The sequence below is a fragment of the Temnothorax americanus genome, unplaced genomic scaffold (genome assembly GCF_048541705.1).
Source record: "Temnothorax americanus isolate GAGA-0224 unplaced genomic scaffold, ASM4854170v1 Scaffold34, whole genome shotgun sequence".
In the NCBI taxonomy this organism is placed as follows: domain Eukaryota; kingdom Metazoa; phylum Arthropoda; class Insecta; order Hymenoptera; family Formicidae; genus Temnothorax; species Temnothorax americanus.
The window spans coordinates 232,600-249,731 of NW_027509485.1; the positions used below are offsets into that span (position 1 = coordinate 232,600).

General features: G+C 39.3%; 1 protein-coding gene and 2 long non-coding RNA genes across 9 annotated transcripts in view; 1 reads left to right on the top strand and 2 right to left on the bottom strand.

Moving 5' to 3' along the window:
- Nucleotides 1-1,784: 1,784 nt before the first annotated feature.
- LOC143901477 (uncharacterized) lies at nt 1,785-7,679 on the bottom strand. 6 transcript variants are annotated; one of them, XR_013258094.1, is made up of 4 exons: nt 7,544-7,679; nt 3,179-3,282; nt 2,571-3,104; nt 1,785-2,077 (listed from the first exon to the last, which is right to left on the bottom strand). It is a non-coding gene; the product is annotated as an uncharacterized LOC143901477 (long non-coding RNA). The 6 variants fall into 6 exon arrangements; XR_013258093.1 differs by lacking the exon at nt 7,544-7,679 and adding an exon at nt 3,449-3,626; XR_013258092.1 differs by lacking the exon at nt 7,544-7,679 and having other exon boundaries at nt 2,782-3,104; nt 3,179-3,314.
- On the top strand, nt 7,622-17,122 carry LOC143901473 (uncharacterized). 2 transcript variants are annotated; one of them, XR_013258083.1, is made up of 3 exons: nt 7,622-8,010; nt 8,151-8,280; nt 10,399-17,122. XR_013258083.1 is itself a non-coding variant. In XM_077413833.1 (2 exons), the coding sequence occupies exons 1-2, from the start codon at nt 7,785-7,787 to the stop codon at nt 8,219-8,221; spliced, it is 243 nt and encodes an 80-aa protein (XP_077269959.1). In that variant the 5' UTR covers nt 7,640-7,784; the 3' UTR covers nt 8,222-8,475. The 2 variants fall into 2 exon arrangements, 1 of the variants encoding a protein (XP_077269959.1); XM_077413833.1 differs by lacking the exon at nt 10,399-17,122 and having other exon boundaries at nt 7,640-7,956; nt 8,151-8,475.
- LOC143901476 (uncharacterized) overlaps nt 10,633-17,132 on the bottom strand; it is a 130,265-nt gene continuing 123,765 nt past the window's right edge. The window contains exon 5 of the long non-coding RNA XR_013258088.1: nt 10,633-10,769. This is a non-coding gene — a long non-coding RNA (uncharacterized LOC143901476). The remainder of the gene's footprint in view (nt 10,770-17,132) is intronic.

Below are 17,132 nucleotides of genomic sequence, written 5' to 3' on the forward strand. Positions count from 1 at the left end.
CTCTAATTGCTTTTCACGCGCTTTACGTTTAGCCTTCTTTCCCTGAGTATTTGCCAGCCTAGCGCGTGCCTCTGACAACATCTCCAATTCATCTTCATCCATATCTTTAGGGTCTGGTCTTGCTGGCTTTGTCTCTGGATTCGGGTCAATCTCGCCAGGTTTAAGTTTTCGAGGATCATCAGCGGCATCGTCTCCTTCTTCTTTCTTTTGCGCTTGATCAAGTAAAAACTCATAGCGTTCCAAGCATTGGGCAGCTGTCCGCCCAATTATCGGTGCGATAGTTCGCCATTGTGTAGGCATCAACTTCGCAAGATGAAGTAATTTTTCATCCTCTTCGCGGCTCCACTCAGTCTTTTTTATGCTCGGATCAAGCCACTCGAACCACCTTGCCTTACATTGCTTCGCCGATTTTCTGTGTAATAATGAAGCAATCCTGCTCCATTGATTTTTTCCATATTTCATGACTGCCGCTTTTAAAATTTCATCTTCTGTATTCCGCCACACACCACCCTTTATCATAATTCGTGGCATTTTGTATTTCTATTTGTGTGAACGAAAAATATATTTTCAATGATGAAAAGCGCGGAAGGTCCCTTGCTCCTTCTCAATCCAAGAGAGTAGAGAAACCTGAGAAACCTGAGAACAGCCGTTCCTTTTCCTTTCTCCAGTATAATAAAAGTATTTATTCTCCCAAGTATGACCACGTGCTCACTAGTACAAAGCTGAACTAGAGTCCCTTTATAAGAGTCTGGACAGACTTTGGGAGTGCAAACAACATGGCGTGAATGTCACGTATATAGGGACTCTATTCTAGACGCCCTAGATGGAAGAAAAATACTATGGCGTCGATGACTACACGTAATCGTTGTATTGTTGTGATATCGTGAGAGAATTCTACAGAGGCTGTGAGAAAGTGTGAGTTTGTCTATATTTTTATTTTGACTTGATAGAGATAAGATAACCAAAACTTTAAAATACCTAAAAAAAATATTTCAATAAAATAAATTATAATAGTATACAACAATTTATTGATAGAGAAAATTACGAGATGTATATATAGATAATGCATGACAGTTTTTTCTAAAAATACAATAGAAATGTAGGAAATAACAATTCCGATCGGAATCCATTTCGAAAAGTTCCATAATACGCACCGAGAGAGGCTCCTAAGGGTTGGTTTATAATAGCCGTAACCGTTGATTTAAGCCGTAATCTTTAAGAAATTGACCAATCACAGTCGATTATTCTTCTCACATTGGACTGTGATTAGTCAATTTTTTAAAGATTACGGCTTAAATCAACGGTTACGGCTATTATAAATCAACCCTAAAGGTGAAATTTCATGGGCAGTAAAAAGCAGCAGCAGATCGTACTGATTGGCTATAAAATAGAGAATTTCTCGAGTTCCTAGAACTTCTCTATTTTATAGCCAATCAGTACGATCTGCTGCTGCTTTTTACTGCCCATGAAATTTCACCTTAAGGCTCGTTATTTTACCGCTCGTGATTGGTTCCGCCATGGTGTTGCACGTCCAATGAAAATAAGGACCAGTCTGTCCAGACTCTTATAAAGGGACTCTAAGCTGAACCAGGAATGGCTTCCAGGCATGAAGAAGAAGAAGGGCGCACGCAAGCGCCCGCGCAGTCACGTGGTCTCCTTTCGTAAGACCTATTCGCATGAGCCAATCCGAGGCTCCTCGCAGATGTATGTCCGAGGCTGGCATGCCGCGCAGTGGCGCATTAATATGAAACGCCACACATCAGTTCTTTAATCAGTCCTCAATGTTGTACGGATATGGAATTTCCAATGTTTATTGTTAACGATACAGTCTAATGCATCCAAACACAATATTTCTTGAGACTACTCCGCAATCCACGTCTAAACATTTTAGCATTTCGAATCCGTGTATTTCTGTATTTTTGAGGTTATGAGACTTTCCTCTTTCTTCTAGATTGTTCTAGTTGTTTCCTTCTTGCGTCGTTGGCCTACTGGAAACTTCTTTTCATCCGGATGGGGATTTTCGATACATTCTCGAAGCTCAATTTTTGAACATTCATCATCATCTGTTTCAGCAAAGCTACAATTAATAAAAGAAAATTGGAAGAAAATATTTTTCATTAAAAAATCAATATTACCTTGAATTTTTTAAACTTCATTATGCTATTTTTTCATGATATCATATAGAGGACTTTAAAACACATTCAACGCACTATCAGAATATTTATAACAATAAAGGAAAAAAATTAAGAGATCGAAGTCCTATGCAGGAATATCTGTGATCTATATTTATGTCAAACCAATAATTAATATTCAAGACCTTCGAGAAATGATAATTACAGCTTGTACAACTTTGAATTCCAAATACTATAATATTATAGCTGCTACGCATAGTATAAACTTGTAAAAAAAAATAGCATAATGCCGTTTAAAAAATTCAATGTAATATTGATTTTTAAAAAAATATTTTTTTCCAATTTTTTTTCATCGCGAGTTGTAGCTTGCACGAAACAAATGAAATATGTTAAAAAATTTATAATTTCTCTCTTAATAAAATATAGTACGAATATTACCTTGTAAAATTAATCCACTAATTAAGTTAATCTCTCAGAGCTTAAAAGACAAGTCCGATAAAAGAGAAGAGAATTATTATCTGAATTAGCTGTTTCTCCGCTCACCTAAAGGAACACTTGAAATTTTTAAGAAGACGATTGTACGTTGGTGGTCCGCGTCCAGATATACATAATAATATTTATCATCTAAATATAACAGAGGATATTTGACCTGCTGTTCTCCTCTGCTGTTGTTGCCACTTGTCGGCTTGTTATTGCGACATGCCGTCAACGTCACACGCGTGTTATCGTATTTACGCTATTCGCCGCCCGCAGGGGAGAATGGGGAGATGGATGTTGCGTGTACATTATATCGTTCGATGTAATACGTGCTCCTTGGTGGCACATCCTCTTTGCCACGCATCGCCTTAAATTGCTTCCAATCGAGAGCGCGGAGGAAGTTCCCTCGGTATAGGATACTTGCAGACCGGCTTTGTTCAGAAAGATAAACACAACCTGTTTGTTTAGTTCTGCGTCCCGTTCCGGATCTAACGCCTGAAAATGCCAGCGAACAAATTAGGTGAGCTATTTCATAGAAACTGAAAAGAAACGACGATGATCTGATTAACCTTTAATTGAGCAGCACGCGATGGAGCACGCTTGCCGGATCTACTTCTTCTTTTGTTAACGAAACGTTAACAATTTAAAATATTCTTCTCTGGATCTCTTCCATCTGTAAGAGCGAATTACGTTTTAATCGTAATTGTTTATTTGTTTGGCAACTGCATTATTAGGCATAAAATTTAAATTTTGATTAATACGAAATCACATAAAGTTAGTAAATTTTCTGCATATAAAATCAAAATATTGCTTTATGTTGTAGATTAAAATAAAGAAACCTCATTAGTTATTAGTTGTTTACACTTTTTGCACTTAGGCCGAATTTCCACTGAGCGCGTCACGCGTCGCGTCATCCGCGTTAACCAATCAAAACGTCCCATTTTGATCCCGTCACAAGTAATGTAATAAAATGAGGTAATTATGCAGTATAGGGGAAGCACCTCCGATGACCTTGACCTTGACATATGTTGTCAAGGTCACCCTCTTGAGTGACCTTCAGAAGGTTTTAGCCGTCGCTCGTTTTTCATTAAAAAGTTATAAACAAAAAAAGTTTCGAAAATATAGCAATTATTTTGAGTACTAATAGACATAAATGACTGATATTTATGTAGAAATAGGTCCATGTATGAACGAAGGAAAATTATTTAAAACAGTGAATTGTTGGTATACTGAAAGAAAAGTTATCTAAAGTAGAGAATAGTTGGTATATTGAAAGGTATATATACAATTGTATATGTTAGAAAGCATAAATATAAAGTATTCCCTGCTTTAATCAAAAGCATAAACTGTTCTTTGTTTTAATTATTTAATTGAAATAACAGTATGTAAATACATTATTATCTTTTATTATTCTCTTTTTAATATACATATTATTAATTTTTACGTGGTTCAAAATTTAAATCTAACATTTCTTTGAAATAAACGTGATAACTATAAACACGACTACGTCGATCTCGTCCAAATTCCTACAAATTTATGAGACATTTAATAAATATACATATATTTAATATAGTTATCAAAAATTAAAAGACTTACCTCGTGATTTAAATAAAGAAACCTATCTTTGACATTGCGCTTTCTTTCGTTTGTGTTTGCTCTTTTCAAAGTAAAAGTTAAAATGTCGTGTAGAAAATCTTCTGCTTCAATTTATCAACAATTTACTAGTTTAAATGTTGTGTTTTGGTAAAGCATATAAAGTTATAGAAGTTGTGATTTTCTTTAAAGCAGGGCACATACACATGTGTGTATGTCCTGCTTTATAGAAGTTGTGATTTTTTTTAAAGCAGGGTACACACACGTATATATTAGTTATTTATGCCTTCCAATACTCAAAATAGCTGCTATATTTTCGAAACTTTTTTTGTTAATAACTTTTTAACGAATAGCGAGCGACGGCTAAAACCTTCTGAAAGTCACTCAGGAGGGTGACCTTGACAACATATGTCAAGGTCAAGGTCATCGGAGGTGCTTCCCCTATACTGCATAATTACCTAAAATGAGATGTGTTGATTGGTTAACTTGTGATGACGCGACGCGTGACGCGCTCAGTGGAAACTCAGCCTTTGAATCTTCGCTTTTTCTCTCTCTCTCTCTCTCTCTCTCTCTCTCTCTTTCTCCAACGACCGAATTATATTTATCTCGTTTTAAGTGTGGGCTTAAAGCCCCTTGCACAATGTCAGGCAACAGGCAATAGGAACAAGGAATAGAAATAAGAAATCATGTATAAATGCAGAATAAACAGTGACACAGACAATAGGCACAGAATTTCCAACACGTTGAAAATTCTGTGCCTATTGCCTGTTGCCAACCAATCATTGCATTCGAATTTTTCAGGTTGTAATTAACGATTTTTTGGTTATTTCCTGTTCCTATTGTCTGTTGCCTGGCATTGTGCAAAGAGCATAAGGTCGACAGGAGTAATGCTAGGTCTACAATGCGAGTCGTAAAGTCGTGAGTCGTAAGAATTGACCAATCACAGTCGATTATTCTCCTCAAATTCGTTGGTGATTGGTCAATTCTTACGACTTACGATTTTACGACTCGCATTGTAGACCTAGCATAACACTACCGGCCTCTGTCGGATTGCTTAGCTGCGAGTCCGTATTTTATTTATTATAAATTTTTTAAAAGCCACACACACACAAAATGGAAAATCCGGCTCTGTATCAGCTTGCGTCTGATCTTACTGATTAAAACGAGCATAAGTTTAATGAGATTCGTTAATTAATTTGGCTAAAATTTGGGAAAAACCGTTTCTAATGCCCGGTGTCTGCGATGCAAGAACTTGGTCCAAGTTTTGGTTTAAGCCAATCAACTTGCAGCTCTTACAGAAAAACAGCAGTTTCATTGGCTTAAACCAAAACTTGGACCAAGTTCTTGCATCGTGGACACAGGGCATAATGCCCGGTGTCCACGATGCAAGAACTGTGTCCAAGTTTTGGTTGAAGCCAATCAACTTGCAGCTCTTACGGAAAAGCAGCAGTTTCATTGGCTTAAACCAAAACTTGGACCAAGTTCTTGCATTGTGGACACCGGGCTTAAAAGCCATTGCACGTAACAAAGTTTTAGTCATAATCGTAAGGCCGTAAGGAAATAGACCAATCACAGTCGATTATTCTCCTTGAGCTCAAAGAATAATCGAGTGTGATTGGTCTATTTTCTTACGGCCCTACGATTATGACTAAAACTTCGATACGTGCAATGGCCTTAAGCAGCTTTGCAGCTCTAAGCAAGCTTGAAAAGCTGCTTAGAAAAGGTTTTTCCCAAATTTTAGAAAAAATTAATTAACGAATCTCATTAAACTTATGCTCGTTTTAATCAGTAAGATCAGCCGGAAGGCGGTACAGAGTCGGATTTTCCATTTTTGCTCTTAAAAAATTTATAATAAATAAAATACGGACTTAAAGCTTAGAGCTCTAAAAATGTAGGTATTCTCGTCCGCCATTTTAAATCCAGTTGTAGAATTTTTATACGAAGCAAATATTGTTAAAAACGAGTGTAGGTATTACATATTACGTTTACGCGAGCGTTAGGCTGAGTTTCCACTGAGCGCGTCACGCGTCGCGTCGTCCGAGTTGAACCAATCAAAACATCCCATTTCGATCCTGTCACAAGAATGTAATGAAATGGGATGTTTTGATTGGTTAACTTGTGACGACGCAACGCGTGACGCGCTCAGTGGAAACTCTGCCTTAGGGTGCCATTACATGGAGCGCGGAAACGCGGAAACGCGGAAACGCGGAAGCGCAAAAGACAAAATTTACTAGATTTCCGTCGATCCGTTCCGTCTGTTTTGAATACCTTATATTACATGGAGCATATTTTGAGCGTAAAAGCGGAACGGAGAATTATAAAATATTAATTTTTAACGGTATTTATTGATTAAAATGCTTGTATTCAATAGATAAGCTGAAAAGATAAGCATATTAATAAAAATTGCAATGAATTAAGTGAACACAATTTTAAGAAATAAATACAAATGTTTATTTGTCACTATACTGTTCCGCTTTTCCGCGCAAATTGTGCTCCATGTAATATAAGGAGAAACAAACTCGCGAAACGAACGCGTCAAAATCCGTTGTCAACGCGGATACAGTATACTCCATCAAATTTTGGAGCTGTCTAATCACATTGAAAAAAAAAAGCTTTTACATACTCTTCGATTACTTTATTATTTAATAAAAGTGGCAGTATAATATTATAGATCCAAACATCATGTTGATGGTTATTATGAAGTATATCTTATGCAAGCCAGGGTACATACATAGGCTGCGTTAAGTACTGGCAGTGAATATCGAAACGCAGCCATGCATACATACACGATAATAGCGGATTCCGCTTTTCCGTTCAAACGTGCGGAACTCAACTCGCGGAAACGCGGAATCTAGTTACTATTCTGTTCCGCGCTTCCGCGTTTCCGCGCTCCATGTAATGGCACCCTTACTTTTGTAGTAACTTAGGCTGGTTTCATATGGGGCGTAAGATGCGTATGCGTAACTTGCGTCAGCCAATCAAATCGTCTCAGTATTTAATCGTATCATACGCGTATAGTAGCTAAGACGATTTGATTAGCTGACGCAAGTTACGCATACGCATCTTACGCCCCATGTGAAACCAGCCTTACGATAATTCATTCGCGTAAACGGGATTTTGTAGTAACTTACGATAATTTACACCGCGTAAACGGGTAAATTATCGTAAGTTACTGCAAAAGTAACGCTCGCGTAAAGGCCCGGACACATAGAAAAACTTAAGCAGTAAAACTCAAGCAGTAAGCAAATCAGCCAATCACAGTCAAGAACTTAAGGCACGGCCCTAAGCGGTAGCAAATCCATACCGTTGATTTTTAGGAATTTCAAGCAACACGAACAAACCTATAGTTTCCCGAAAGTCCCTAGATGTATTTTCTGATGCGTTTCAAAACGCATCGAGAAAGTTGATGGTTGAACAATCGACAAGTGTCCAATGATGGTCGCACGGTTTGTTTCCTAACCTCGCTGGAAAATCTCCAAATCTCCTTCACCCGAGGGAAAATCCAAAAACCCCCCTCTCCAAATCTCCTCGCCGTATGCGACGTCTTCGTGAACCGCGTCAAAGACACTCGAAGATCGAGACATGACGAATGTACACACGGTGAACAGTATGATCAGCAACAGGAACCGCGATTGTCTCGAGTGCAGACTGCTGAGCGGCGGCGGCCTCGTCGCCGCCGGTTTATACGTCTGTCATCACTCCAAACAATACCAGAAGCAAGTAGGAAAGGCAGCGATGTACTCGGTCGCCTCTGGTACGTCGATTCCGAGCAAGCGTATCGAACATTGCCGGCTTTGTTCTGCTTTATGTGAGAGAAAAAAAAAAAAAAAAAACAGAATATTGCTGAGGAGCGTTCGCACCCTGCGTTCAGCGCAAATAATCTCACTTAACGAAATATAATTGACGTAATAATTGACGAATCTTATTCAAACGTTATTTCGTTTTCAGTACTGGTACTCCTTGGCACAGCCAGGATCTTGGACTTGCCGCCCTTCCAAGACAAATTTAAGCGCAGCTGAGGAATAACTTACTCAAATCCACAGCGTTTTGCGTGTAGCGATTGTACATAAAGAACTATGTGAGTCTAATGTGAAAATAATGTGTATACCAAATTACACTCTTCGCTTAGGGTCTTCACCCATCATCAGATTTGTCTATCGCATCTCTCACAAATATGGTTAAGAGTATTTTAAGCAATTGTGATGTTTCCTAAGAAGCTTATTGTACTATCCCGTTAAGATTTTATATTAAAGATTTATTTTGTTTTATATAACCATATTGGATATCTCCCCTAATTAGAAACGTTATAAATGTGATTAAGACGATTGGGAAGTCTTTCTATTATTATATAGATAACATTATTATAGTATTTATATAATATTATAATGTATATTTTTTTTTATAATATACTATAATTATATATATGGGGTATATATAAGTATCGCTTTGCCTCGCATTCCGAGGTCGTGAAAATTAAAAGTTTTCACGGCGGGAAATGTTATAAAGGAATTCCGCATTTGAGAAGAGAGTAACCGTTTAACCGTTCCGCAACGTTTTACAAAACAAGACACATCTTATTTGCCTTTCTTGTCATTTTGGAGTCTGGAATAAAGAGCATCTTGTATATTTTAAGACGATATAAGTATTGCTTTGAAAGCAAACTTACCTAATAGTTGGGCATCCAAAACTTGGATGGCACAGGTCTTACATAATATATATGATAATATATGTAATATATATTATGTAAGACCTGTGCCATCCAAGTTTTGGATGGTTTTCCAGACTCCAAAATGACAAGAAAGGCAAATAAGATGTGTCTTGTTTTGTAAAACGTTGCAGAGCGGTTACTCCCTTCTAAAAAAAATGCGGAATTCCTTTAACATTTCCCGCCGTGAAAACTTCTAATTTTCACGACCTCGGAATGCGAGGCGAAGCGTTACTTATATATGTATTGTTTGCGCCCGTTCCGCGAAACGCTGTCGAGGCTGGATGCGGTGCGAAAACACATCGGACGCGCGCGCATTCGCATATTGCACGTGTTGCAAAATGCGAAGGCGCGTGTGTGCAGCGCGGAGAGCGAGCCGTAAACGCTTTCGTGGTGCATGGCCGCTCGTTAATATTCGCGCCGTGTTACTTCCTGTTACGTACTCGACGATACACTTACAGGACGCGCCGGCCGTTGCGTAGCGATGTAAACTTGTCGTACCCGCTGCGCGAGTCCGCGGCGCGGGTCGATCGCCTACGCGACCGAGACGTATCCCACGAAGTCGAAGTCGCGAGTATTCGAATATGAACATCGGACGCTAATTGTCCGATGTTCATATTTCGAGTCAACTTGAGCAGATAATCCGTTGAATTGATTTGTTAAAAACTTAAAAGAAATCTGAAATCGCAATTGTTTCCATTTCCAGAAAAAAAGATTAATTTTTTAATAACACGCAGCGATCGTTTCTCGGAATAATTTCAATAAATCTCGAAAAATGAATACCGGAAAATTGAGGGAAAGTTATTTATTGAAATTTATTTTGTCTAAAGTGAGATCTTTAAATAAAAAAATGATATGTTAAAGGAACATTTTAAAAAGGTATGCGATTGTTTGAAATGACGAGCTAACGCAGTACCATGCATTTGCACGACCTGCGGCAGGTTGATCGGCAGATCAATAGCAAATCTGTAGATTTCCTTAGAGATAAAGGATCGTATCTCCAGTTTTTTGTCAAAATGGAATTAATACACTTTTCAATATAACGGGAGCTTAAATTGTATAATGGTAAAACGTTTTATGTTTATTATTACTAAGATACAATATTTAGAAAAAGTTGTATTAAACATTTTCATAGTGCTTAATTTTTAAACCAGGTACAGCGTGTTATTGGTTGTACATTAAACATGTCAGTTAAGATATTTATTAATAATAATAATTTATTTAACTTTCAGCTTTTTACACTGAAGAAATGGACTTGATTTACAATTTTACCTTAATTACTACTCTCATACATTTCTCTAATAAGACTAAACTAATTCCTATATATCCCTGAGTTAAGATACTTATTAAAAACTTAATAAATAAACAAATCGCTACTTTTATTTTATATCTAAAAAAAATATATTATTTCCCTACTTAAAACTTTAAACCTTGTTATCTCGAAATGGACATACGATCCTTTCCTTCTAATTGTAAGGTATGAAATTCCAGAAATAGCATGCAGGCCCTTGCCCTCCCACGAGGACACTCCAGCCGCCGAAAACCGGAGGTGCGATCGGCGCGGCTTTTGTCCGTCTCGGACGAGGTCGTGCCTAAGGTTGTTCCCCGGGTTTTGGCGCCACACCCTGGCGTTTTCTGGCGACGGTGGCACACGAGGAAGAGTGCGTCCCGCGAAGACGGCCTCTCGTCGCATCGGCAGTCTCGACACGCAGGAGATCGCTCTTGTAATACTTGGAACACGGAGCGATCCATCCGGTACACGTTCAGCGTGCCTGTTACGTGTGCTGCCTGTGCCCCGTTTGCGATGGACAGACAATCAGGTCCGCGTGCCCCCGCGACCCGCCTGATCCATCTCGTGCATCCTTAATGGAAGATACACGAAGTTATTAGAAATAAAAAAGATCCTCCTTTCGAAGGGAAGGAAAAAGAGATCGATTATTAAGCAAATACCGAAGCGTTTTATTTCGATCGAAAGCGTGACGCTCAAAATGGCCTTTAAAAGTCCCTTTTTTGAGCACAAAAAGTTTAAATTGAGTGAGGTATACATTGGAAGGGTTTTCAAAAGTAGATCATTACTTGCGAATAAACTATTACGTTACGACGTGTCTAGCTTTCCAGATATTGTGGCTCGAAGTTAAGTTGCCTAATTTGTCAATAGTAAACGTGTTTCTTGTGAGTAAAATCGAATATGGCCTAAAGAGAACGTTTGCGCATTGCACCGCAATACGAGAGTGTTCGCTAAATAGAACTCGATTTTCGAACACTACGTTGGGCGCATCCGAAGTTCGAAATTGACTTCAATGGATTTTAGTTACGAAATAATCAGCTTTTATTATTTTATTGATCCAAAAAATGGTGATTCAATGATAACGCGATAAAAGTATAATTTGTAATTAGTAAAAAATTAGCTTTAATCTGATATTTGTTTCATATTCCTTGATTTCCGCTCAAAAAGGGAATTTTCTTGGCGTGTCTCTTTTTCAATCTCGTGTGGACCATCTGCGTTCGAAATAAAAACCCGGAAAAGGGTCGCCTCGCTGAATTCCGGAAAGAGAAGCAGGTACTCCAAAAGTCCGCACATCTCCGTCGCATTGTCAAATCTGGCCCGGACCGCGATCGAAGTCATTGAGGACACCCCGCTCGCCCTCCTTTTTTCTGCCAGAAAAATGAACACGCCGCAAACAAGACGTAAAACATATACGGACTCTCCGGAAGCGCCGTTCGGTGCGGTTTTGCAGCGGTGTTCTCTTTTTTTGTCCTTCTCCGGCGAGTGGCGGCACGACCGCAGAAATGAGCACGTTGCAATATCTGTACGCGTATCCCGGCGATTCGATGCGGTTCACTAGGCTGTGGAAACCGAAAATTTCGCTGTTAACCCCGCCTTACGTAACGCATCCACACAGCCCGGAGAAAAACCGAGCGAGAACCTCGAGCTACGTCCGTCGTCGCGCACTACGAATCGCAAGCGAGGAAGAAGAGAAAAAAAAGATATAATAACGGAGAAGGGAAGGGAAAACGGTGAGAAGGTGTCGCGGTGAGAAGAATCAAGGTCCTTCGTTCCGTTCCCGTTCGATATATCCAGCGTTTCAGCCGCTCGATCGTTCGGAAGATGAGAGAAAGCGAGAACCCGCGGAGAGCGCGCGAGAGCGCCCCGATCGCACTATTGCGTCAACGCGTAATTGCAAGACCGTTCCTTCGCGTTCGTTTCAAAGGCCCCGAGGAGTTTATGCATGTAACGCAGCCTCTCCCGGATTTCATCTGTTTCTTGATCGCCCAGCGGCGTTTTCCGGCCCTATAAAATTAATTTAAGTGCCTTATTCCGCGCAAATAAATAATTATTACATTTTACTGTGATACAACTTCGTTATCTTTTTGTCATTTCATATTACAAATATACTATGCAGGCTGCATTCCCTGTCATTCACTGTCAGTGAAAATCTATTTTTTTTTCCATATATTTTACGTCACGTATATACTATAGATTTTCAGTACTGACAGTATTGCTGACAGTAAATATCGGAACGTAGCCTTTGTTTAATTTTGATTTCCAGTTTCGACGCGATCATCACACTATTATCTTTTTGTCTTATCAATTTCGAATCTCGAGCAAAATATTCGCAGCCAGCGGGATAGCGTTGTTTATCTCTAATAATAATTTCGTTAATTAGGAATTTAAATTCGACCTAGCCAGGTATATTCTTGCACATGTCTCTACGACGAGGTAGCGAGCGAGCGAGTTCGCTGAAATTAGAGCGATGATTTGATTCCTTCGTATAGCGAATGTGAAATTTATTATCGAATTATGTCATACCAAAGCCGAGACTCAGGAATAACTGTCTGCGCGTATCGATCGGATTATTTCGAGAATATTTGCCCGTCCCGGGCAACTATGGGTTCATCAAATTGCTCGTTGTTTTCATTCAAAGCTTCATGTTTTATCTAGCACTGAAAAATTCGGATTGTTTTCAATGCGTTGTTTTTTTAATTACGTTTTGATTGTTTTCGGTTTCGCGAGTTTTTTCGATGTATCATATATAAAGCAAAATAATCTTGCGTTCTCGACAAGAATAATTTTAATCGGTAACGGAATACAAGTGCAAAATGGTGAAAAATCGAATCGTGAAATTCAAAACTTTCGCTTCAACTTCCCCGTGAGTTTAATGGGACGGTAGTGTTCGTGTGCTCGTTTAGGATTATATTCGCTCGTGAATCCGATTAGTGCAAATATCAATTCGACGGTAATTCGCCTCCTCCATCTTTAGAAGACTCGCGTCTAACCGTTTTGATTACGCCGAGAGTGCATAACCCGCGGAAAATGAGCGAATTCCAAGGAATTCGTGGGAATTTCCATTCCGTGGAAATCATCAAGTCCCTGATATTCGCAAATTATGAACCGAAATTACACAAAGGAATCAACTTTTTTATTAAAAATTGAAACATTTTAAAGAAGAGAGGCAACGAATTATAGGACGAAATTTCTTTTTCAATCTGCCGCGCTTCAATTTATTCTTCCCGACACAAGTATTATCAGTATATTAAATATTTACACAATTTTTTATAAAAAATGTATTGTACGCACAATTATTCAAACCATCATTTTCCAAATCAATTTTCAAATAATATCCTGTATCGCGCGCGATTCGATCTCCGAAGTGAGGTGTCTGCTTGACCAAAGAGGCCTCGCTATCGATCAGTATTTACACAATTAATGACGCGTCTGCGACAAAATTATCTCGCGTCACCATCTCGATCAGCTTTCAAACCGCAAACGATAAATTCGGCAGTTCGGGAGCCGGTATTAGCGCGGCTCCAAATCAACAGTCACCCACGTGCCCCCTATCTCTATCGCGTGATCTCCGATTCTCCGCCTTCGACGACTCTCGCCCGCTCGAGAGAGGAGAGAGATGACTCGCCGCCGCACCGCGGTCGTCCCGCGTCAGAGTTTCCCGCAGAAATCCGCAAATCGAGAAAGGAGAAGTTGCACAAGGAGGATGCAACCGCATCTCTTTTCCACTCTCGACCTTTAGGGCCGGCACGATACACAAATCACATCGCGCCGCGCGCATCGCTGGCTCGACTCGCGAACGGGGAATTTATTGCGAAATAAACTAGATTCTTTCCTTGTCTTTTTTTCCTTCTTTAAGGTCGCGACACTCTCGCGACGACGACGTGCTCTGACGCAAACCCCCGCGATGCAGCATCGCATTATTACGCGTGACCAATGAGCGAATGCCTCCTCCGATCGAAGGGGACAAAGGAAACGAAGATGAAGGAGGTGCAATGATGATGTACCGCTTTCATATACCGCGCGATTTTCATCTCCATTTAATTTATTACTTATCACGCGTGAAAGAAATTATGATCCCGACTGTGGGATGGTTCTTAAGCAGATATTCTTTGATAATACTGTGTGGTTCATTTAAGAAAGTAACTCAACATTAATTATAGGAATAACATATATATTATATATTCGACATGATGCATTGTTTAGAAAATAGCATTGCAGTATAAAATAATTTGACTTTATCTTTACTAATGAATTGTCAAACTAATACCATTCCTACCAATATGTACGTAGATTAATTTTAATCTTGATTTAATTTACCTTCTATCTTTTTCCACTTCCAAGAATTAGAAAAAGATAAAACATAAATTAAACCGAGATTAACTTTAATCTGCATTAATAGAAACGGACATTAGGGTGAAAAGCATCGCTTCTCGTGTGTTATTTTTACTATTTATCTGTTAGAAAATTGCTTCTAAATCATCGTTTTATCGCTTTCCTGTTCGAGATGCGCGTTTAAAGTTTCATGAAAATTCGCGAGTACGCGCGCTTGCTGATGCGTTACGTGAAACGCTTTGCGTTTCGTACCGCACGCCGACCTTTGGGGGCCGAATCGTTCACGCGACGAGTCACGGCATATCGCGTTAGCGATGCACGCACCAGCTCTACGCACTGGCACGCCGCTCACGCGTGTACGTATCCTCGTCCAGTACCAGCACCGTACAACTAACAACCAGGCACGCGCAACCGCTGGAATACTAATGCCACGTATGGGACACGCTCGGTCGTCCGCGTAAAATCCGTCTTTTATCCTCCGTAAGGTCACCCACCGGCCCGAGGAGTTAATGCTAATGAGGAATGAATAGCATAATCGACCGCGATGCCTGCCAATAAGGGGCTCATCGTTGAAAAAAAAAAAAAACGATATTCGGTAAACCATCAGGGATGACGATCGTTATTGTAAATTTTAAACGGCAGAATTTTATCGTTTGTTTAGATCGATAAATATTTTTCAGCGACAACAGTCTCATTTCTTAATTCTTTTTTTTTCTTTCATATTTTATTTATCGGCGAATTATACGAGTCTAAATGAATTCTAAATCAATGAATTGATTTTTACAAAAATGACATCTTTATCTTCTTACAATGGATTTACTAAAAAAGGAATTTTTGGCTGTTCCAGTGTTCAGATTTTAAAACGTTGAAGTAGCTTAGAAGTAGCTAAACCATCAGCTAATTGAGTACATAAAAGTCTGGAAATTATTACCGGCGTTAATCTGTAGCTAAAAAGATTTTATAATTAGCGGGTCGCGACGTAAACCGAAACGAACGCAACGATCTTTCTTCATTCTCGTTTCTTCTTCGTTTTGCGACTTGTCTCGCGCGACAAGCAAGAACCTAACGCAATCCTTCCGGGATTTATCTAACAGCGGACTAAGTATCTTACCCGTTACATGACTCTTAGTTAAATAATTAATTACGTTAATACATTATGACATTTCGTGATTTAAAGCATTCTTATCAAGGGGAAACCTTTCACTGGCGCCTTCTCTTCCCCGACACAAATTATATACTCGCGAAACTGTACGATGTACAAAGAACATGTGCCATCATAATGATTATGTATTGTAGAACAGGCAATGATTCATTTCGGAGACCCCAAAACGCGAAAATATTAAATATAAATTGGACAAGATATTAAAATTATAGCATAGGAGTAAACCATCAGTGCAGTTATTGACCACTCTAAATACTATTAAAATATTTTTAATTATAAAAAAAATAACGATAATATTTTCGTATTTATAACTAAAAACATTTTAATAGTATTTCTTTATAATCTTTAGTTTTTTAAGATGTGGCCAAAATTATTGTAAAGTGGCCAACAACTGTACTGTTCATCCCTATCTCATTGATTTAGAATAAATGAGAAATTGATTGATTTTTAATTCGCTCGTAGAGAGAGATCGCCGAGGAAATCGTACCAGCCGTAGGCTTCGAGGAAGGATCCACGATCTTCTCGCGACTGTGTTGGAAGAACCACGACATGACCTGTACCATCACGCCGCGCGCCGCGGTCGCTCGGCCGCGTACGCGAATAAACGCGTTAATATCAGGAATTACTTGAGGAATATCGCCGGGTAGACAACTTGACGTCTCAAGCATCTCGCTCTGGGCCGTCATTATCCAGTACGCAATCCTTTTTATCAGACTTAGCGCGTGACGCGCCCTTTGCCAACCCCGTTTAAAGCTATTCGCGCTTATCGTCGTTTCTGCAGCACGCGCGGATATGTTTGGACGTAATCCTTATTATTCCGAAGCGCAGTGGAAATTACGTAATTTTTTTACGTGAGATGCGCCGCGCGCGGCGTAATCTCGCCGCCGTTATCATGAGTATGCTAAACAAACGCTTTGCTGGATCTTAATAATGCTTAGACACAAGAAGGATATAACTTTTTTGTAGTTTACGTAGTCTAGTTCAAAGACTTAAACGTAGAATCCTTGTAATTAATGTTGGTAAACTTTGAATTTTTTTAATGCTCCTATCTGGATAAATCATCAATGCTAAAAATATATCTAAAAATTAGTCGGGAAATATAAAGAATAATTGTGCAATTAATTAAAATAGACATACCTTTTTGGATCTTTGTGTATATAAATAAATTATCACCTCGCAATAAAACTGTGGGAAAAATGATATTTCCTGGCGCGTTTCTTTTCTTTTTCCGCGGAAAATCATTCGGCGTTTCGATCCCGCCGCGGACGTTATATAAATCGGTTTCTATAATTAAAGCCAAACCGATTCCAATCGAGTACACAGAGCGAAAAGAACCCGCGAGTTTTCTCGCGGTATCGCGGTCTCTCGCACGACTTCCTAATACCGAAAGGGAGGAGGCGTCGGACCCCTCTTTCTCTCCTTCAAGACGTCGTCGGGCGGGGC